Source organism: Nerophis lumbriciformis, linkage group LG01 (genome assembly GCF_033978685.3).
Source record: "Nerophis lumbriciformis linkage group LG01, RoL_Nlum_v2.1, whole genome shotgun sequence".
Classification (NCBI taxonomy): Eukaryota; Metazoa; Chordata; class Actinopteri; order Syngnathiformes; family Syngnathidae; genus Nerophis; species Nerophis lumbriciformis.
This window is the reverse complement of record NC_084548.2, coordinates 51,576,426-51,599,208: the sequence shown is the minus strand read 5'-3', so window position 1 is coordinate 51,599,208 and position 22,783 is coordinate 51,576,426. Positions and strand designations below refer to the sequence as shown.

The 22,783-nt window shown below is 39.0% G+C and overlaps 1 protein-coding gene across 4 annotated transcripts in view; it reads right to left on the bottom strand.

The window, feature by feature from the left end:
• The window catches only part of lrp1ab (low density lipoprotein receptor-related protein 1Ab), a 200,611-nt gene that overhangs the window by 132,597 nt on the left and 45,231 nt on the right, over positions 1 to 22,783 (bottom strand). For all 4 annotated transcript variants that reach the window (XM_061985848.2, XM_061985856.2, XM_061985874.2 and 1 more), the window contains exon 2: positions 21,267 to 21,407. In XM_061985848.2, coding sequence (XP_061841832.2) covers positions 21,267 to 21,407 — 141 coding nt within the window. The remainder of the gene's footprint in view (positions 1 to 21,266; positions 21,408 to 22,783) is intronic.

Here is a 22,783-nt window from a genome sequence, read left to right as displayed (position 1 = left end):
GTCGGGTGGTTCAAATTATTAAAAAAAATTAGATTTTAAATAGATTCAGGCGGGTGGCAGTTAAACCAATTCGGAAATATATATACATAGTTAAATGTTGTTACCCACATACGAAAAACGAGCAGGCACCTGCAGCATATGCCACAACAGAAGAAAAAAAAAAAAAGAGATGGACACTTTTACGGAGCGGAGAAGGGACGCCTCGCCGGGGTCCGGGACCGAGGCCCCTTCCCCCGAGAGGGCCCCACCGGGAGCCGTAGCTGAGGCGATCCGCGAGAAGGGCCCGACGCACGTCCAGGGTCACCACCGCGCCCACCGCACCGACACCCCGCCTCGTCCGCCTTCGCCGCGGCCGGCGTCACGCGCAGCAGGTAAGCAGCTTACCTGCCCGCCATCCCCGTGGCCGGGGGCTCGTAACAGGGGTCACTCCGCGCGCTCCGCCCGCGCAGCTTACCTGCCCGCCACCCCTGTTGTCGGGGGCGCGTAACAGGGGTCACTCCGCGCGCAGTGCGCTCACGAAAGGGGTGGGGCTCACCCTGGTTGATATAGACAGCAGCTAGGACGGTGGCCATGGAAGTTGGAACCCGCTAAGGAGTGTGTAACAACCCACCTGCCGAATCAACTAGCCCTGAAAATGGATGGCGATGGAGCGTCGGGCCCATATACTCGGCCGTCGCCGGCAGCGAGACGCGCTTGGAGGTGCGCTCAGCGCGGCTCCCATATGATTGCGCATTGGTGTGCATCTGGGTCGTGACAGCGTGGCACGCGAATGTCTGTGCTGCATTGGATCAGTCTCCTTTCTTCAACAGGCAAAAGCTTTATAACCTCACTAATGCCTTGCATCGTCTATATTAGATATATAACAACGGGCGGGTGCGGGCGGATGGCGGGCGGATGCGGTTCTGATCAAATGTTAGATCGGGTGGATTGCGGATGGTTGACGACTTTCTGATGCGGTTGCGGATTAAATAATTGCCTATCCGCGCATCTCTAATACATATGTATACCAGTGACGTGCGGTGAGGTTCATGGCTGGTGAGGCACTGACTTCATCACAGTCAGATTTACAAACATATGAACCCTAAAGAGTATATTATTCACCATTTGATTGGCAGCAGTTAACGGGTTATGTTTAAAAGCTCATACCAGCATTCTTCCCTGCTTGGCACTCAGCATCAAGGGTTGGAATTGGGGGTTAAATCACCAAAATTATTGCGAGCCTCAGCCAGTGCGTCTTCGCAGCCGTTTTATGATTACTCAGCACAAGAAATACGTTACACACATACAGTTGTTGACAAAATACACTGTACATTATATACCTCAGCTAACTAAACTATGGTGAGGCTCAATTGGCTGCTGATCACCGCAAGTCTCTTCTCAGTATTTGAACGGCAAATGTGAAAATTCAGCGATTTTTAATAAAAATAATCTAAAACTGGTGAAGTTAAATGGAAAATAACTTTATAGTATAATCACTAGATACATATAACAATTTTATTTTCTCTCCAGCGCGCACTGAATGTGCTAGCCTCCATCTACAGTGCCATTGGTCTTCAGATAAACACCAAGAAAACACAAATACTCGTGCAGGAGTTTACTCCCCAGCCAAACACGCCGATCTTCACCCTTGACGGGCACCCATTAGCCACCGTCCCCCACTTCACCTACCTCGGTAGCACCCTGTCGCCATCCTGCACCATTGACGATGACGTCCAGGCCCGTATTGGTCTGGCCTCTGCTGCCTTTGGAAGGCTACGGTCCAGGGTTTTCCTGAACAGGAATCTAACCATCTCCACCAAGACAGCCGTGTATAAGGCAGTCTGCCTCTCCACGCTGCTCTATAGTTCTGAAACCTGGACACCCTACCAGAGGCACATCCAGAGTCTCGAGGCCTTCCACATCTTCTGCCTCCAAAGGATCCTAGGTCTGACCTGGGAAGACAGGGTGCTCTACACTGAAATTTATGACCGGACCAACACACCCAGCATCACAGCACTCCTTGGCCAAAAACACCAAAGATGGGTCGGACATGTGATCCGTATGCCAGCCCACCGCCTACCCCGTCAGATATTGTATGGCCAGCTTTCAGTCGGTCAAAGGTCTGCCGGGTGCCAGAAAAAACGGTACAAGGACCACATTAAAACTCTCCTGAAAAAGTGTGACATCGAACCACCAGCACTGGAGTCCCTGGCTGCTGACCGCCAGACCTGGAGCTCTACCTGCCACCAGGGAATCACTCATCTTCAGGAGAAGTTCACAGAGCGGAGAGCACAGCGGCGTGCACAAAGACACCAACGTGCCACAGCACTAGCGACCATCACTGCTGCCTTCCCCTGCCCCTCCTGTGACAAAGTCTGTGGATCACGCATAGGCCTGAGCAGCCACCTGGCTACGCACAGGCGAAAGGCACAACAATAACCAATCCAATACTTCGTTTGGAGCAACGTCATCATCGACATCGATGGACTGCCATAAGCAAGTAATTTGAACGGCAAATGTGAAAATTCAGCGATTTTTAATAAAAATAATCTAAAACTGGTGAAGTTAAATGGAAAATAACTTTATAGTATAATCACTAGATACATACAACAATTTTATTTTTATTTTTTATTTTTACATTTTTTTTCTTTCCATGATGGCAGGTGAGGCGGGGCCTCACCTGCCTCCCCTGACTGCACGTCACTGCTTTGTAGATACACTGAGATCAAGTCTAAGTTCATTGTGTTCTATATGGTGTTTTTGAAACTACACCATTTTTTTCCTCAGAATTGTCAACTAACTTGAAGTGTTTTGTCAAGAGGATTATTTGTGATATGTACATTTTCAGAATGTGATCGTTCTATTTTGGGCCAAAGTAGAACAAAGAAAACAATCTGAAGTTGTCGTAGTTGTATTTTTAAGTTATTATGCCATGATTTTACCCGTGCTTTCTACTTCTTAACTTCTAATGTCTCTCTTTAGATTGAGCTAATGCCATCACAAATGCAATTTATATTTTTTTAGCATTTAAAGTTGTTTTCAGTTGCTGAGAAGACTGAAAGTAATTGAACCACGGTATGAAGTTTATTCTCATGCCCATTTCAGCCAGAAAACAATACCTTGTTTCTATGAAAAAACTAAATTGAAACTTTAAATTGCATTAATTCACACTTTTTAAACATTTACTGTTGCACTTGTCGGTATCGTTTCACTTGACGAAAAATACATTTTGTAAGCCATCATATATTATTTCATATATATATATATATATATATATTTCGGTAATATACTTTTATTTAAACCGATTTTATGAAATTTTACACCTTTTATTTTTTTAATCCTTTTATATTTTTATTTTTATTATATATTTTTTTGAAGACTTACCCAACCTACAGTATAAAGCCACAGGTTGAAAAGGATGCATTTATCTATATAGTTGCCTTCCACCCGAATGCAGCTGAGATCAGAGGTGGGTAGAGTAGCCAGAAATTGTACTCAAGTAAGAGTACTGTTACTTTAGAGATCTATTACTCAAGTAAAAGTAAGGAGTAGTCACCCAAATATTTACTTGAGTAAAAAGTAAAAAGTATGTTGTGAAAAAAACTACTCAAGTACTGAGTAACTGATGAGTAACATACACACTCATATATATATATATATATATATATATATATATATATATATATACACATTGATATATACAGTATATCATTTATATGTATTTATTTTGCTGTTTTTGTTTACATGTTAAAGGTGTTTTAATGAATATACATGCATGTTTAACATATAGATTCCTTTCTTTAATGAAGACTAGAATATAAGTTGGCGTATTACCTGATTCTGATGACTTGCATTGATTGTAATCAGACAGTAGTGATGATAACGTCCACGTTTTCAAATGGAGGAGAAGAAAAGTTCCTCCTTTCTGTCTAATACCACATGAAAGTGGTGGGTTTTTGGCATCCTATTTGTCCAGCGTCCATATTCGTTTTTATACACTTTACAAGAAATATATTGGCGTCAAACTCCGTAGCTTGCTAGCTTGTTTGCGCTGGCTTTCGGAGACTCTTGTTTTGAAAGCGCAGGCGCGATGGAGCGGCACTTTTATTGTGAAGACAGGAACGTCCTCATGTGCGGTCAGTCTTGAGGCTTTTGTACGGTTGAAATAAAAAAAGTATATTTTTTCCTTCACACTTTTGATTGATTGATTGGAACTTTTATTATTAGATTGCACAGTACAGTACATATTCCGTACAATTGACCACTAAATGGTAACACCCCAATAAGTTTTTCAACTTGTTTAAGTCAGGTCATGTGACCACCCGGCTCTGTTTGATTGGTCCAACGTCACCAGTGACTGCATCTGATTGGTGGAACGAAGTGAAACGTCACCAGTAAGGCAGGCACTTTGAAGGTCTGTCTGACAGACCAAAACAAACAAAGCGTGCATTAACAGATCGATAAAAATTAGTAGCGAGTAGCGAGCTGAATGTAGATAAAAGTAGCGGAGTAAAAGTAGCGTTCCTTCTCTATAAATATACTTAAGTAAAAGTAAAAGTATGTTGCATTAAAACTACTCTTAGAAGTACAATTTATCCCAAAAGTTACTCAAGTAGATGTAACGGAGTAAATGTAGCGCGTTACTACCCACCTCTGGCTGAGATAGACTCCAGCAACCCCCGCGACCCCGAAAGGGACAAGCGGTAAAAAATGGATGGATATAAAAATATCACAATACACTATCCTATCGTGACTCAAGTACAGTGATACGTATTGTGAAGTCAATTCCAACATTGAACTTTATCAAAAAATGAGTTAATCTTATTCATCTCATAATCCATCCATCCATCCATTTTCTACCGCTTGTCCCATACGGGGTCGCGGGGGGTGCTGGAGCCTATCCCAGCTGCACACGGGTGGAAGGCGGGGTACACCCTGGACAAGTCGCCACCTCATAGCAGGGCCAACACAGATAGAGAGATAACATTCACACTCACATTCATCTCATAATGAGAACCAGAATTTACTTAACTACTTATGAGAACTTTATTTATTGTTTATTTATGCATTTAGTTATTATTTACTTACTGATATTCATTCATTTATTTTTACTCATGTATTGCTTTAATACTGTGGTATGACAAATTGAGTACAAACAAATGTGCTAAAAACTGGGTAGGATTAAATAAACTATGCTTCCTCATACTCCTTTTTCGACATGCTGTAATGAAAAACTGGAAATATGTGATTTATTACATTGTAATTGTATGCATGTTTGAAATAAACACACCATAACCATAACTCATCCGACCATCAAGGATGACAAGAACACCTTGTCCTTTACGTCACTTAATCTCTACAGGAGATAGAATTAGGACGACAAAAGCAGCTGGAGCTAAAGTGCATAAAAAGTGCAGATCCTGTACAGAGCAGGTTCACAGTAAACTCCAGCACATAAACTTCAACCCCAGGTACGCTTGTTAACCACTCCCTGCGCCCTATGGCTAAACGTAAGTGAAACCAATTGAAGGCAGAGTGAGGGGAAGTCAGTGCAGCCTCTGGGAAAGGACGACAGAGTCACACCTGTAAACAGAAGTTTATAGGAGGGGAGGCCCTAACGGCTTTAGGCTACAAAGCTGACCAAAACGTTCACCTTGTCCTCCTGTGAGAGTTCTCACTTGATTCCTGTGGTGCCTGACATCACTTCCTAAGGTGATGTCATGTTAAAACCCCGCTACTGTGTCTTTTATTGCCTTACAGGTAATTACAGCCCACATGCATGGTTGGGAAATGACAGGCAATTAAGTGTCCAGACAGTGTGCTGCTGGGTACTAGGACAGTACACTTTCTTCCAGAATAGGTAGCAGAGGTGCAGATCAAAAGAGCCTCAGCAGACACAAGCACACATACACCAGCACTCTGGCAGCACTATCATCAGAAACAAAACAGGTGGCATTTAGAGGGGATTAAAAAACACACACTGGTGCTTCAGCTAAATTAGCTACCATCCTTGCCAAGTTTTAGCCACGACACTATTGTGTGATGATTAGAATGGAAAAGTAGAAACACAAAGCTCCAGCGGGCTGCACGGGGAGTGATTTATAACAGGATTTTCCTTTATAACTATTTAATTAAATGATCGACTGATCTTTTACTTCAAAATTACTACAAAATAAAATGTAACCCCCTCCTCTGGGGGGGGGGGTTACCCACATATGCGGTCCTCTCCAAGGTTTCTCATAGTCATTCACATCGACATCCCACTGGGGTGAGTTTTTCCTTGCCCTTAAGTGGGCTCTGTACCAAGGATGTCGTTGTGGCTTGTGCAGCCCTTTGAGACACTTGTGATTTAGGGCGATATAAATAAACATTGATTGATTGCTTGACATTGATTGAAATAAGTGTATAGTATCTCACATAACTAACAGACTAAAAGGAAGTAAACTTAGATATAGTTTGAAGTAGTCAGTGTACATCTTACAGTACATCGCAGTATATGTTTTATTTACTGAAAATTAGTCAACACACTGGCTGCAACTAACGATTGTTTTATTATCGACTTGTCAGTGTTGATATTTTCGATTAGTCAACTAGTCAAATTATAGATTATAGATTATAGCTTAATACTGTAATATTGTACATGGTAATTGGGATTTGTTATATATTGTATATATTATATAAAATATAATATAATATAATATATCAGTATATATTACCATATTTTTCGGAGTATAAATCGCCCCGGATTATAAATCGCACCTGCCGAAAATGCATAATAAAGAAGGAAAAAAACATATATAAATCACACTGGAGCCCGGCCAAACTATGAAAAAACACTGCGATTTATAGTCCAAAAAATACGGTATATACTATATATAATATGTAAATATTACATATATGTTATATTTTATATTGCTACTATGGTACATTTTTAGCCTACTTTATACCTGCATTATCCTTTCCCTTTCCATGCTTTGTAACGGAGCTACTGTGTGGAACAATTTCCCTTGTTTGTCTAAGTCTAAGTTTTATGATCTGCTGTTCACATTTGAGCTTCATGTTGAGTCCACAACTTGATTTCAACTCATTTTTTAAAAATTATTACATTTCCAAAAAATAAACATATTACTGAGAAACAAATGGTTTTACTTTATTACACAACGCATATAACAGCAGTGGAAAATAAATCAACAGACTTAAAGTGCAAGATGTCCTGTAAACATGACATGCAGTCATCCAGTACGGTTAGGGTTATTTAGCTGCAATTATTTGCCTAAAGAAACAACACTGTAAACATGAACATTCCTGGCGATATAGCAATTAAAATTGTATAAAGCAACTCGTCGAAAATAATAAATGTTGATTATGTTGACTAATTGTTGCAGCCCTAGTCAACACAACCATTGTTGTCTAAAGTCTGAAATGTGAGGGGTGCACTCTTATGAGATACGCATAGGTCTGTTAACTCAAGGGGTCCTAGTATGCAAAACCAACTTTTCATATCTGTTGGAACCTGTTTTTGTGTATTTGTGATCCCCAAAAGTCCCAAAAATATGAAATCCAACCATGAAGGCATGGCGGAGATATTAATAAAACAATTTTGCCTTCTTCCAAACTTGCTTCAAACTAGCCATTTGGAATTTTAGACGTATTTTGACACAGTTATATCAGCAGATATCTCCATATATGGTAGTGTTTACCCCAAGAGCTTTGCAGCATTTTATTTAGATGTAGTCCAAAGTCTTATTCTTCTCTATTCTCTTGTTGAAGAGCAGACTGGCTCGTACATGCATATGCTAGCGAAAATCCTGCGCCGGTGCAATTTCGTATAAAATGTAGCGTATAATTCTAATTTATGTCTGTCAGTAAACTAGATATAAAAGCGCTAAAAACTAACATGGCTGACGGAGAAGACACAGTCAAAGGAGGATTGGCTTGGAGGAATGCTTTGCCAGAAAACAGCTTAAAGATGGTCAGTAAAACTAAATCTATGCAACATTTGAACCAAAGCACCATCATTACATGTTATGTAGACCACAAGGAAGTGTTTAAATGTATAAAAAAATATATCATATTTTGATCCCTTAAACGTGTTTAACCCAGAAGTTGGTAATCCCTGATTGATAAAATGCTCTTGCAACAATAACAAAGCAAAGTAAAATATTTTTCAAATAAAATCCTCACTTTTCTGAAACCTGTTGGCCTGTAGTTAGTCATTAACATGAGCTAGAGTGTTGCGTAATCGTGCCAGTACTGAATACTAATTCCCATTAACTGTAACAGACAAGACAGGAACTCAAATTAAGACTGCAGTAAAAATACATTTTCAGTTACATGTAACTACTTTTTCAAATTAAGGAGCATTTAAAGCAATAATGTCTATTGGATGACTCCTGGTTCTTTCCTAAATAAAAGTGCCTAGATTCCCCTCCATCCATTGTTGACCCATATAGATAATAATGTTATATGGCCCACTTGTATCTTTACAGCACCAATCAGAGGTGATTTACGAGCTGACTTATTAAGGAGAGTCCAGCCAGATGAATTGAAAAGAGTTTCAGACTGTATATAGCCCACTTAGGTTAAAAAGGAAAACTACTTTTCCATCCCTCTGAGTCACAGCAGGACTTTAAATAAACATCTCCTCCAAACTCCTATGTCTCCGTCCATGCAGTCTCAAACTCATTCAGCTCAAGCGCTTCTGCTTTCCTGCTCACATTAAAATGGGCTGATGCATTAAACAACTGCAGTTTAAGTTTAGCTGCCTGCCACTGTGGCAGTTAGGCCAAGCCTGTTACACACAAGAAAAAGTGCATTAATTGCAGTAAGAGGTAATTATCATGGTTGCCTCATGAACATAAGAGTAAAGTGACAGGCATGGGAAGAAGCTAATTGAGCAGAGCGTATCTTGATGGCGCTCTCCAGCTCGTCATTGCAGAAGATGAATCCAACTATTGTCTGTGGCAAAATTATATAAGTACCTTGGACAATTCATTCAGTTCATTTGCTTAGCAGAAAGGGGCAACTGCTGGAGCCTAGGTGATCGACAGACTTTAATCTTGTCGGACTACAGCAACACAACAAACTAGGAATTCTGTTTAGGTCGTATTTTGGACATCGAGGCACCTTAGCTAATGTTTGAGAAAATAAAACTGAAGTGTGTGTTTAAAAACATTTGTTACACACCTGTTCAACTGCCTTCAGGTGGCTGCGGCAATAAAGCAAAAAAAAAACCCGCAATGGTATAAGGCAGCTACAGACAAACTACGAATACATTTTTGTTGTCACCCATTCTATTTAATGAATTAGTCATCATTAGGATCTTCAGCTCTCACTGGATCGGTTCGCAGCTGAGTGTGAAGCGACTGGGATGAGAATCAGCACCTCCAAGTCCGAGTCCATGGTTCTCGCCCGGAAAAGGGTGGAGTGCCATCTCCGGGTTGGGGAGGAGATCTTGCCCCAAGTGGAGGAGTTCAAGTACCTCGGAGTCTTGTTCACGAGTGAGGGAAGAGTGGATCGTGAGATCGACAGGCGGATCGGTGCGGCGTCTTCAGTAATGCGGACGCTGTATCGATCCGTTGTGGTGAAGAAGGAGCTGAGCCGGAAGGCAAAGCTCTCAATTTACCGGTCGATCTACGTTCCCATCCTCACCTATGGTCATGAGCTTTGGGTTATGACCGAAAGGACAAGATCACGGGTACAAGCGGCCGAAATGAGTTTCCTCCGCCGGGTGGCGGGGCTCTCCCTTAGAGATAGGGTGAGAAGCTCTGTCATCCGGGGGGAGCTCAAAGTAAAGCCGCTGCTCCTCCGCATCGAGAGGAGCCAGATGAGGTGGTTCGGGCATCTGGTCAGGATGCCACCCGAGCGCCTCCCTAAGGAGGTGTTTAGGGCATGTCCGACCGGTAGGAGGCCACGAGGAAGACCCAGGACACGTTGGGAAGACTATGTCTCCCGGCTGGCCTGGGAACGCCTCGGGATCCCCCGGGAGGAGCTGGACGAAGTGGCTGGGGAGAGGGAAGTCTGGGCTTCCCTGCTTAGGCTGCTGCCCCCGCGACCCGACCTCGGATAAGCGGAAGAAGATGGATGGATGGATGGATGAATTAGTCATAAAATTGCACAAATATGTATCAAAATAAAATAATCCAAATAAAATAACATATTTGCAACTGTCAATTTAAACTGTGTATTAATATCTATAGACTTTGTGATTCAGCTATTCTAGCGAGAATAGGGCTGCAACAATCGATTATTTTAAGAATCTATCAATCGGATAGAACACACTTAATAGTCTGAATGTGTATTTTAGGGGAAATTGTTAAATTACACAATTTGTGTGCTTGCTTTTGTACTTACCTTTATTCTTTATTTTAATAAATGCACGTCATCAACATTGCATTAATACATTTTCTTTTGAAAAAATCTTCGCTTTTTCATGCCACTCAGATCACGGCACCCACACACCGCAGCCATGTGGAAACTATTTCTGCATATGTAATGTTCCAGGTAGTCCGTGCGGTCTGAAATGTATCAAACGTTATCAGTTGCACTCATAAAACAATTAATTGAAGTAACAGAATATAAACCAAACCTTTTTTCTAATAGAATCAGAGCTGCAGCTACCGATTATTTAGTAATCCACCGATTAGTTAGTTCCATTAAAGGATTAACTGGTTACAAGCTTAAATGGATATTTTACGGAAAATAGCTTAATTAAATAAAATTATTATGATTACCATAACCTTTATTCTTTTCATTATAATAAACTGCACTTTTAACGTGTGCAATAATGAAAATGAAACCCACATTATAGCTTTAATGCGTATTTTAGGGAAAATAGCTTAATTAAATTTAAAAAAATATGATTACCAAAACCTTTATTCTTTTTGTTATAAAAAAAAAACCGGCACTTTTAACGTGTGCAATAATGAAAATAAATAGTTAAATAAACTCTGCTGTTCGCTGCCACACACATCACGGCACCCATGCATACCACCAAACTCATGTATGTTCTATTGTAGCAGCCGTGTGGAAACTAAGTTCCAGTCACTCCATGCAGTCCAGATTTTATCACATTTTTTATTAGTTGCATTCGATTATTCAAAACAACAGAATAAAAAACACATCTTTTTTGTAATCAATTAATTGTCACACCCCTATGACAGAATATACGAAATGTGGACTGTAGCAGTTATTTTCTCCTCCCTGAAAACCACCAACCGTCTTTGTTGGTTAGAATGAAAGTATGCATCATGGGATCGTGTCCTGCCACTTAAACTTTTTTCACCGACACTAACAAGACCTTTAAAGCAGAGTATCATCCACCTGTCTCTACTTGTCAGACCATTGAAATAGTGCTTGTGGCATGACATATGTAAGGTGTGGCAAAAGCTGACAGTAAACTTGTCATAAACCTGGAAAGTTTACAGCGGTAGAACAGATGTGAGAGGTTGGTTCGAGATTGTCATTGGGCTCCGTCACAACGTTTACATGTACTAAGGCCATGTCCACATGAACACGGATAGTTTCAAAAACGCATATCTGGGGTTAGAATGATCTCCACTCACACACATTTTAAAACTGTCTATGTCTACACACAAATGCATGCACCTGCTGTCATGCACATTTTGAAGCCTGGAAAAGCAGCCACAGCTGACTTAGTGGCATTACACCTTGGTTATTATAATGTTTATTTTGACATACCATACATACAAATGTACATTATCTTTAAAACCAGCCTGCACTTACACAGAGCCCTCAGAAAATTATGAATCTTTTTTCCATGTTTAAAGTGCGCGCACCCGCCTGTGCTGCTGAAACCCAACACTCGTGGAATGATAACACGTTTAATCAGCAACATGGTGATATATTACATGTGCAGTGATATGTACATTATTTCTAAAACTAGCGCACACTAACAAGGAACCAAGGAAACCCCTTGAATGTTAAAGTGGCAAAAGTGCATAGACTTGCGTGTGCTGCAGAAAAACTCTCATGGAATTATAACACATTTAGTCATCAATATAGTGATACATGTGCAATGAAGTGTATGTTGTCTTTAAACATTAGTACACACTAGGGTTGTCCCGATACCAATATTTTGGTACCGGTACCAAAATGTATTTCAATACTTTTGGATACTTTTCTAAATAAAGGGGTCCACAAAAAAATTGGCATTATTGGCTTTATTGTAACAAAAACTGTTACGGTACATTAAACATATGTTTCTTATTGCAATTGAAGACAAATTTTGGCCTTAAATTAAATAGTGAACATACATGACAACGTGTCTTTTAATAGTAAGTAAACAAACAAAGACTCCTAATTAGTCTGCTGACATATGCAGTAACATATTGTATCATTTATCATTCTATTATTTTGTCAACATTATGAAGGACAAGCTGTAAAATGTATTATTAATCCACTTGTTCATTTACTGTTAATATCTGGTTATTTTCCGTTTCAACATGTTCTATCTACACTTCTGTTAAAATGTAATAATCTTTTGTTGTTTGGATGCTTTACATTAGTTTTGGATGATACCACAAATTTAGGTATAGATCCGATACCAAGTCGTTACAGAATCATACATTGGTCATATTCAAAGTCCTCATGTGTCCAGGGACATATTTACTGAGTTAATAAACATAATGTGAATTTTTTAAAAAGGAAAAAAAGATTTTGTGACGATAAAAAATATAGATGTAATCATAGTAGTATCGACTCGATACGCTATTGTACTTGGTATCATTACAGTGGATGTCAGGTGTAGATCCACCCATGGCATTTGTTTACATTCAGGCGCGCTAGCTTTTGTTAGCGGTGACGCTGTTGAGCTGTTGTATCCAGCTCCTACAGTGTGTAGTAAATCATGTTTAGCTATTCCTCGTCCTGCAGGGATGATACTTGTAAGAAACGTACTTTATTTGTCGCCATGGTGGAGAGGATTAGTAAATTAGAAGTAGCTAAAACACTGACGACTGCGGATGGATGTTCGCTGCTAGCTAGCTAGCAATGTCTTAAAGCACCTCTTCCTGAGGGCGTTTCAGTGTTATAACTTCACCTTTATTGTTAGTTTCGCTGCGCACGGCTCCATCTCCACAAATGGAACCAACACACTAGGGTTGTACGGTATACCTGTATTAGTATAATACCGCAATACTAATGAATCATATTCGGTACTATACCGCCTATGAAAAGTACCGGTCTGACGGTCCCAGTATCAAAATATTGGTATCGGGACAACACTACAGCACACATAAGGTCACTCAATGATCTGTCATTAAAAATTGATTAAAAACATGATATTATGTTGCATCTTTCTTATGACACAAAGCAAAAAGTCTTGCTTGTCAAAGATGTCCCATGAGCTGGAGGTTCCACAGCGATTGTATCCAAAACAGCTGGCTGTCATTGACGCACGCTGGTGGGAGTGTCGCAATGCCGTTTTTGATGTGTCTTTTTAATCAATAATGAGTAAAAATAGCAGCACGTTTACGTTCAATCCTAAAGTAAGTCCTCTTATAGTGTGTTTAAAGCCAGCAAGGCAGCGTTGTTCAGCTTTGGAAATGACAGTGCACAACGGTGACGTCATCAGAGGACTACAATTCTCCGTTTGTGCCGTGTACACGTATACACCGAGCGGAGAGTTTTGGAATTCTTCAACTTGGTCAGTATTTGCAAAAGTCTGCATTTTTAAGGAGAAATGTATGCGTTGGCGTGTGGACAAGAGGACTAAACGCAGAGATAAGTATGCATTTATTAAGTATCCGTGTTTGTGTGGACTTGGCATAAAACAACCAGCGTCCTGAAATAGTGTCGTCTCTTCAGTTTTCACACTCTTACGTGAAATCAATGTTTGCATGTACTCTCTTTAATTTGATTTGGACAAATGTTGTGTGCCTCAATACACTAAGTGATGCTAGAGGTCCTTTCAGCTTGTTTAACTATGTAGGATTGTGGGTGTCACTACCCGACCGATACCGGCATGCTTGAAGCCTATATCACTTCCGTCAACTTGTTTTAAGGCAATTATGTTTGTGCCTGCCGTCATAGTTACCATGGTTTTCTTTTTTGTCATCTTTATTTAAATTTGCTGTCACATAAAATATATCATACAAACAACAATACAAATGTTATTTTAAAAATACAGTATTTATTTTGAAACCGTACGAATCCCTACAGAAACCTGAAAGATGTGTTCAGCGGCCTTAAATGGCAAATAAATAAATACATTTTACTGCTTTATTTACATCAAATACATCAATTCACAATACTTACTTATTTAAAAGTATAATTGTTGGGTAACACTTTAGTATGGGGAACATATTCACCATTAATTAGCATGCAAATTAGTAACATATTGGCGCTTAATTAGTCAGTATTAAGTATTTATTAATGCCTTATTATACAACTAACCCTAACCCTAACCAAATAACTCTAAATTAAGTCTTTGTTACTTACAATATGTTCCCCTAGTGTCCAAATAACTCAAAATTAAGTCTTTGTTACTTAGAATATGTTCCCCATACTAAAGTGTTACCAATTTTTGTTTGGCTACAAATATAGATTTAAGTTACAGTAAGTGCCTTGTATAATTTTTTTTTTTTTTTTTTAAATCAACAAATTAAAAAAATAAATAACGTGATGGGAGTCAGTAGCGCGCCCGTGCGTCATTCATTGCAATGATGGTTGAAATTGAGGCAATAATACTCACTGATTTTTTAAATCTACCCCTTGTTCATTTATTAATTATTGTTCCCTTTCACTCCTAAGTAAGCTATTTTTTTTATACAAAACATTATAAAACATTCAAATAACACAAAAAGTGACGTCACAGAAGCACCGTTTGATGTAAGTGATGTAATCTTCGTGCATGCGTGGACCGATAGGGTCCTCCAGTACAGGTCAGGTAGTAACAGTGGGGAAAGCAAAATAATGCTAATAGCTGTCACTAGTAAAATCCCTCAGGTGTAACAGATAACATAACTTTCCACATCTCTCTTAGTGTTGGTAACGTTTTATTGTGTGTTCAAATGCCATCTGTTTTGGTTTATCTTGATCCTCAGAGGCCTAGAAACAAATTGCCATAGTGATAACTTCCCACTACGCAGTCAGATATTTTTATTTCATGGTTACAAGTCAATGACGTCGTCTACATTATTGTATATGGACATTCAATTCTTAATTCACGAAGGCTTTACTAAGATTTTGGCTGTGGATGTCTTTCATCAATCACTAAAATACAGTATATTGGAGAGACAGAATAAATGTTGATGTCATGTCAGGTTGTTATTGTTAACTAACTAACAAAATACACACAAATGATTTTCATTTATTTTAAATTCATTAGTAAATACAAAAATGTTTTGGTGTTAAAATATGTCTGTTTGATATGTTTATACCTGACAGGTTTAAGCATCATGGCACATATAAAAACATATGTTAAACATAAATGCATTAATGCGGTCTGTATGGTTGTATTCACCTGACGTCACGTTAACTATGCGAGACTCGAAGTGGTGGGCCAACAAACGTCTGTTGTCATAGTGTTCAAACCTATTTAGCCTTTCTCAAAGAAAAATGCTAGCACTGTTTTAGGCTGTTGGAACCGTTTAACTAGCGAAACCGATAAAAGTTTCTACAGATTTTCTCAAGAGTTTATCAAGAAGGCCAAAAGATGTCAAAATGTTTAGTCAGCTGGAGGCGTGTTTTAATGAAATTAAACAATGGATGTCCGCTAACTTTTTGCAACTCAACGCTAAGAAAACGGAAATGCTGATTATCGGTCCTGCTAAACACCGACACCTATTTAATAATACCACCTTAACATTTGACAACCAAACAATTACACAAGGTGACTTGGTAAAGAATTTGGGTATTATCTTCGACCCAACTCTCTCGTTTGAGTCACACATTAAGAGTGTTACTAAAACGGCCTTCTTTCATCTCCGTAATATCGCAAAAATTTGTTTCATTTTGTTCACTAGCGACGCTGAGATCATTATTCATGCATTCGTTACGTCTCGTCTCGATTACTGTAATGTATTGTTTTCGGGTCTCCCTATGTCTAGCATTAAAAGATTACAGTTTTACTACTTACGTATAAAATACTACACGGTCTGGCTCCATCCTAGCTCCAAATGAAACCAAAGTTATAGGTATAATGATTGATGATAAATTGAACTGGAAATCTCATGGAAAAAATATACAACATAAAGTAGCAAGAAACACGTCAATAATGAATAAAGCAAAACATGTTCTATGTGAGCAAAACCTAAAACAGTTAGGCTTTTGCCAAATGCAGCAATCATAAATGAAGCTTTCAGCACAAACACAACGTTGATATCTATAGTTATATTTTGATAAAGACAGGCAAACTTGTAAACAGCGCGTGCAACAACAACAAAGCAACAAACATGGCTGTGGACGCTAAGTTAAATCATGAAATGCAACCTTACCCGAGCAAAAACTATGTATGATTTATCCGGGAGAGTCTTAATTGATACCAATGTCCTTGACCCAGTCATACACAAAGAAGGTGTAGGTTTCCATGCTTCTCAAAGTTTTCGTCTGTTTTTGCCGTGTAGAATGACATCTGGCTCACCAGATAGTTCGACATGTCTCGGAACGTGACGGACGGATAATCCTTGATATAACTCGACCAATCCTATTTTGATAACGTATATAGATAGATTCCATTGCATAGTTTGATTTTTTTGCGCGTATCTGCTTTTAGCGATAAGATATAGACCCCTTGCGCACTCAGATATGTTGCACTCTGTCTGTATCCATGTTGGTTTGGTATCCCACCACATCGTTAACTTCCCTTCAAAAGTCGCGTGACTGAATACAACCTATACATAAGTTTCACACAAAAACTACAGTATGTCAGGGCAGAGAATATTAACTTTCTTAATTAGTTAGCTTTTTGCACTTTATTATGTCCCCCAAGTACAAGACATGCTCTTCTGGTGTTAGCGCCATAAATGAAATTAAAATAGAATGTTTATGGCCAGTAAGGGGTGGTTTATTCGGTTTAGAACATGTTCTCGTACTTGCCAACCCTCCCGATTTTTCCGGGAGACTCCCGAATTTCAGTGCCCCTCCCGAAAATCTCCTGGGAGAACCAATCTCCCGAATTTTTCCCGATTTTCACCCGGACAACAATATTAAGGGAGTGCCGTGATGGCACTGCCTTTAGCGTCCGCTTTTTCACCATACAAACAGCGTGCCGGCCCAGTCACATGTTGTATGCGGCTTCTGCATATACACAAAAGTGACTGCAAGACATACTTAATCAACAGCCATATAGGTCACACTGAGGGTGGCCGTATAAACAACTTTAACACTGTTACAAATATGCGCCACGCTGTGAACCCACACCAAACAAGAATGACAAACACATTTCGGGAGAACATCCGCACCGTAACACAACATAAACACAACAGAACAAATACCCAGAATCCCTTGCATCCCGAACTCTTTCGGGCTACAATATACACCCCCGCTACCACCAAACCCCGCCCACCCAACCCCGCCCACCTCCCAATCTCCCGAATTCGAAGATCTCAAGGTTGGCAAGTATGATAGCAAGCAATGCAAGTAATGGGGATACAATCTAGTCCGCCTAAGCCCTCAAAAAAACCTTCAAACACCTCCAACAAAGTTTTATATATATGCTGTAAGTCTATACAGTATGTAATGTAGTAGCAGGCCCATTCATGATAACATCAAATTTTTATTGTATTTAGGTCCATTTATGCATTACAGTAACTTCTTTCCTGGGCACAGTGATTTCACAGAGCGCATAGCAACAAACCCGACTTCCGTCAACAAAAAGCCCTACTGTTGATCATGGCAGACTTTGTGAGAGTCAACGACAACTTATTTGGGACAAATAAGGATCCAGAACCCTATATTTTTTCAGCCTGAATATACATATGACTACACCCTCTATTTTAAATTGACTATTTTTCTAATCTTTTCTAAATAGCATTATCTTAGCTCTACGTATAATCAAGGACAATCTGTTTTTATCAAACCATTTTTTTTAGTTTGTTCATTTCTACCTGCACAGTTTTTATTACTTCCTGTGTTTTTCCCAGGAGCAGAAAGCAGTGGTGTCATCAGCCCATAGTATTAACTTTTGTGCTTGTGCAAACGTTGTTAATGTATAGCATTCAGCACAAGATTTGTGTTCAAGACTTGTATTGTGTTTGTATGATTTATTTACCATAATCCTCGTTCCTCAGGTGAAAAATGATGGGAGCAAATGAGCATCTTGCCACGTGTTCCTAGCATTGTCTTTGGGTCTAAGTTACATTTTAAAGTTGGCCACAACCTTGTACTACATAGTTGAGACGCATGATTTATAATGCATCATTGAAAATTATTGTATTGAATGTTTTTAATTACAATATTGTGTGTTCTTTGTGTGTTTTGTGGACAGTGTGAGTGATATAAGTGTTCATTTAGGTATGAGTTCACACAAAAGTTTGACTTACACAGCGTCTGAGAACCGGAAGTCATTCGTGATCAGAGGACTTCCGACTACCTGTATATGCAAGAAGTAACTGGTTCAACATTGCATAATCTAGGTATGTTAATCCGATCTTTAAAAGCATTCAAACACAATCTATTTAAGGTGTTTACGTACGTCTTAAAGACTGGTTTTGACCGAACGCATAGAATAATTTGTGTTTTTTAGTGCATGTAAACGTACTGAGATATCCAGCAAGAGTCCAGACAAGAGCTGACACATCCCTGAACACTGTGCTGCATAATTAGAGCTATAATTCAGCAGATGAGCCAGAGCACACACTGGGAGCCCGTGTCCTTCCTGGAAAGGGCAATACCTTGTCTCTTATTCAGGACAAAATTAGAATATCTCAACAATTGTCTGCTCAAAGCCAAACAGAGGTAAAATGTCTTACTATAATAGGCGCTTCAAAATAAATAGAAATGTCTTGTTAGGGACACTTAGGTGAATGACAATCATATCAAGTATGTGTTCTTACAGGATGAAGACAACTCTTCCTATACTATTTGGTGTTGACTCAAAAATCCTACAACAGTCCAAAACTATTAAAACCTTCCTCAATACAAATGTAATAGATATTCATACTCATCTCTTTCAAGCTCACACAATCATTGATGGCATGATAGCTACCAGTTGCCATGAATTGAAAGTAACAATCTGTTATATATGGCGGTATAGGGCGAAACTCGTCACTCATGGTTCAACTGTATGCTTAAAATTGTTGGGTTTGGATTGATTGATTGATTGATTGATTGAAACTTTTATTAGTAGATTGCACAGTACAGTACAGTACATATTCCGTACAATTGACCACTAAATGGTAACACCCGAATAAGTTTTTCAACTTGTTTAAGTTGGGGTCCACGTTAATCAATTCATTGTACAAATATATACTATCAGCATTATACAGTCATCACACAAGTTAATCATCAGAGTACATACATTGAATTATTTACATTATTTACAATCCGGAGGGTGGGATGTGGAGGGGGTTGGGGCGGGGGGGTTAGGTTTGGTTGCTATCAGCACTTCAGTCATCAACAATTATATAATCTGAGAAATGGACATTGTAACAGTGTAGGTCTGACTTTGTAGGATATGTACAGCGAGCAGTGAACATAGTGAGCTCAGAAAGCATAACAACAAGTATATACATTTGATTATTTACATTTGATTATTTACAATCCGGGGAGGTGGGATGTGGTGGGGGGAGGGTGTTAGTCTAGGATTGTAGTTGCCTGGAGGTGTTCTTTTAGTGAGGTTTTGAAGAAGGATAGAGATGCACTTTTTTTTTGGACTGTGGCCCATTGCTACATTTTCACTTTGACCCTTGGAAACAAAATGTTTCGGCACCTCTGTTATAGAAGTGATGCAAGAAGTGACTACAGTCCTTTAGAATGCTGCAAAAGGGTTTCTTCATTTTCAAAATTCAAAATGAATGAAAGACTCAATCAAGAAACTCAATTAGGGCTGCATGGTTTTGAGAAAAAACCTAATTGCAATTTTTCGGCCAAAAATTAGGATGATGGTTGAAAAAAAACACAACACTGTTTGCTGTAACCACTTTTGATTGGTCAGCAGGCCAAGAATACAAGATTCAATATTTCTGATTCTAATTGGAAGATGGAGGAGAGAAAAATAAAAAACCTCAGCCTCTTCCGATTAATAACTTGTAGAAATTAAATCCTCCATGTTGATTCGATGTCAATTAATGGTGCAGCTCTAAAATTAATTAATCAATTTGTCACCGTACATCTGTCACCAATCAAAACCCTATTGCACTCAAAATAATGTGCTGTAAAGCTACTATATTTACAACAACTCAAACCAACTTAAGTTTGAGATTTGCCTGAATGTCTTAATGAAAATGTTCTTCAAATTGTGCGAAAGTGCTCTAAAAGTGGTTAATTTTATTTAGCTACCATCCAACAATGGCTGGGCGATATGGCAAAAAATGTGATCATGATTAAGTTTTTCTTGATTAATATCAACATTTTTTATATTGTTTTTAACCCTGCCAGTTTTAAAGCATGTGTACTAAAAAACTAAAGAAACTAGAGACTTGTTCCAATTTGTATTAACATACTGAGGAAATAAATCAAATCAAAGATGAAAATAGAAAAAATATCTAAAGTTTGTAGTTATCTGTAAACACATGTAAAAAATAAAGACAAACATAAGACAGTGGACACAGTCCTGAGTGTTTGTGCAGTGACACAAGACCAAAAAAATAAACAAATTGCCTGATGGGGGATATATTACCATTTTCAAATTAGGAGGTTGACTCTGATTAGCTGTTGTCATGGACATTTCCGTCATGTTCGATCGAGTTAATATGCCAACAGCTGATCATTGTGATCGATCATATATGAATAACGATCATCGATCACGATCATATAATCAATTTTAGCCCAGCCCCATTTCCAACACAATCTGGTGTAATGGTCATTCGACTACATTCGTAAAATGGAAAACAAAGTCGGTAGTAAATATTTTCCGTCCTTCAAAAGACAAACATATAATTAGGATAAAAGGGTACAACAAAGGGGGACGGTTCGGGCCAGATGTTTTGGGGCCTTTTTTTTTTACAATAGAACAGCACAAAATTGTGTACTGTACTAAATAAGTCAAACAAAACAACAAGGTGCAAACAAGGCTTGATAATAGGACCACACCTGCTTATGATCAGAAATAAATTAAAAAAAAAATATTTATATATATATGATACAAATTACTTATGTGCACTTACATATGTCTGGTGATTCATCTGAGCCATCTGGACAGTCCTTTTCCCCGTCACAGCGCCAGCCTTTGGAGATGCATGTCTCCTGGTCCATACACACAAACTGTTTAGGATTGCAAGTCTTGGGGTGGTCGTCTGTTTTGGGAGCTAAAAAGAAGAAGAAAAAGAATGACTACCTTTAAATTACAATGGTTTTAAAAGAAAAGTCATATATTCAACTAAATAACAGTGTGTAATGTAATGCTTGCACGAATGTATGATTTTTTTTTAACCTCCTAATAGGATGAGTGCCGAATTAGGTACTTTTATAGGCAAAGACCGAAGTCCGTACCAGGTGCCAATTCACGTAAAATCAAACAGTGCCATATTTCGATTCCATTATTGCACGTGATGTCATATCTGGCTGCAGCCTTAGTACCAGCTCAAGCACTTGGCCAGCAAACAAGGAGGTAAGCACTCAGAGCGGACTTAGCCGGACTGTTTCCAGGTTTTGTTACTATTTGTCATGCCAACAAAGCAAGATAAGCTGCTCAAAAGTAACACTCCACTTTTTAGAATTGCTAGCTCGATAAATATTTTATAATAATGTAGTAATTGGATTTGCCATAGACATGCTACAGCTGTGGTTTTATATGGCGATTTTAAGATGTTACAATCAAACATCTGGAGTGCAATAAAGCAATAGTTACAGTTTAAACACATTGTAAGACTCAACAAAGGAAAAGACTGGCACATTCAACTTGATGGCAAAAACTACTTTCGTGTAGCGTAGTCTATACAATACTGCCATACAACATCTTGGAATTGCAACTGCATGCCAAGTCTACTTTATGATACAGTACAGTACAGTACTTGCAAATGAGAAACAAAAATGTAAAAAAAGATGACCGTTATATAAAATATGTATATATCTTTTTATTAAACAATTAACATTCATTAACACATTGGAACACACACACAAGTACCAAAAATTGGTACCGTTCAGTACCAGTATTGATTCAAATGTGAAAGGTACCCATCTCCATACCTCCTACTAATCTCGCTCAAACTACATTAGAAATGTTCAGCTTCACACAGCTTCGTGTGTTCAAATGTTAAAAACCATGTTTTGTGGGAAAAGGGACCCATAAACACACATGCTTTAGGGAAAACTTTCAACAAGTTTATAAGCAACCTTTTACCCCTGGGTTTGTTTGTTGTTTCATCTCTCCCATTTTTCCCCTTTTTTAAGGTGCTATTTAACTTTTACCACATTAGGTCTTTTGAATGTCAAGGAACAGATATATCCCAGAAATTCAATCGCTGTCTGGCCAGTGGGAGACTACACAAGGTGGTGCTTCTGGTCAGTAGGGGATTGTTGAGGTGTACCACAGAGAAGCAGCACCATGGCAACGCTCATCATCCATCAGCAGTTTGACAATGCTGACATGCTTTAAGTCAGCCTAGGAAATTTCAGCCGACATTAGTCAGCCGTGGTAAAAATAAAAGGAGGGTTATTTGGTTTGCGCTTTATGAACACTTGC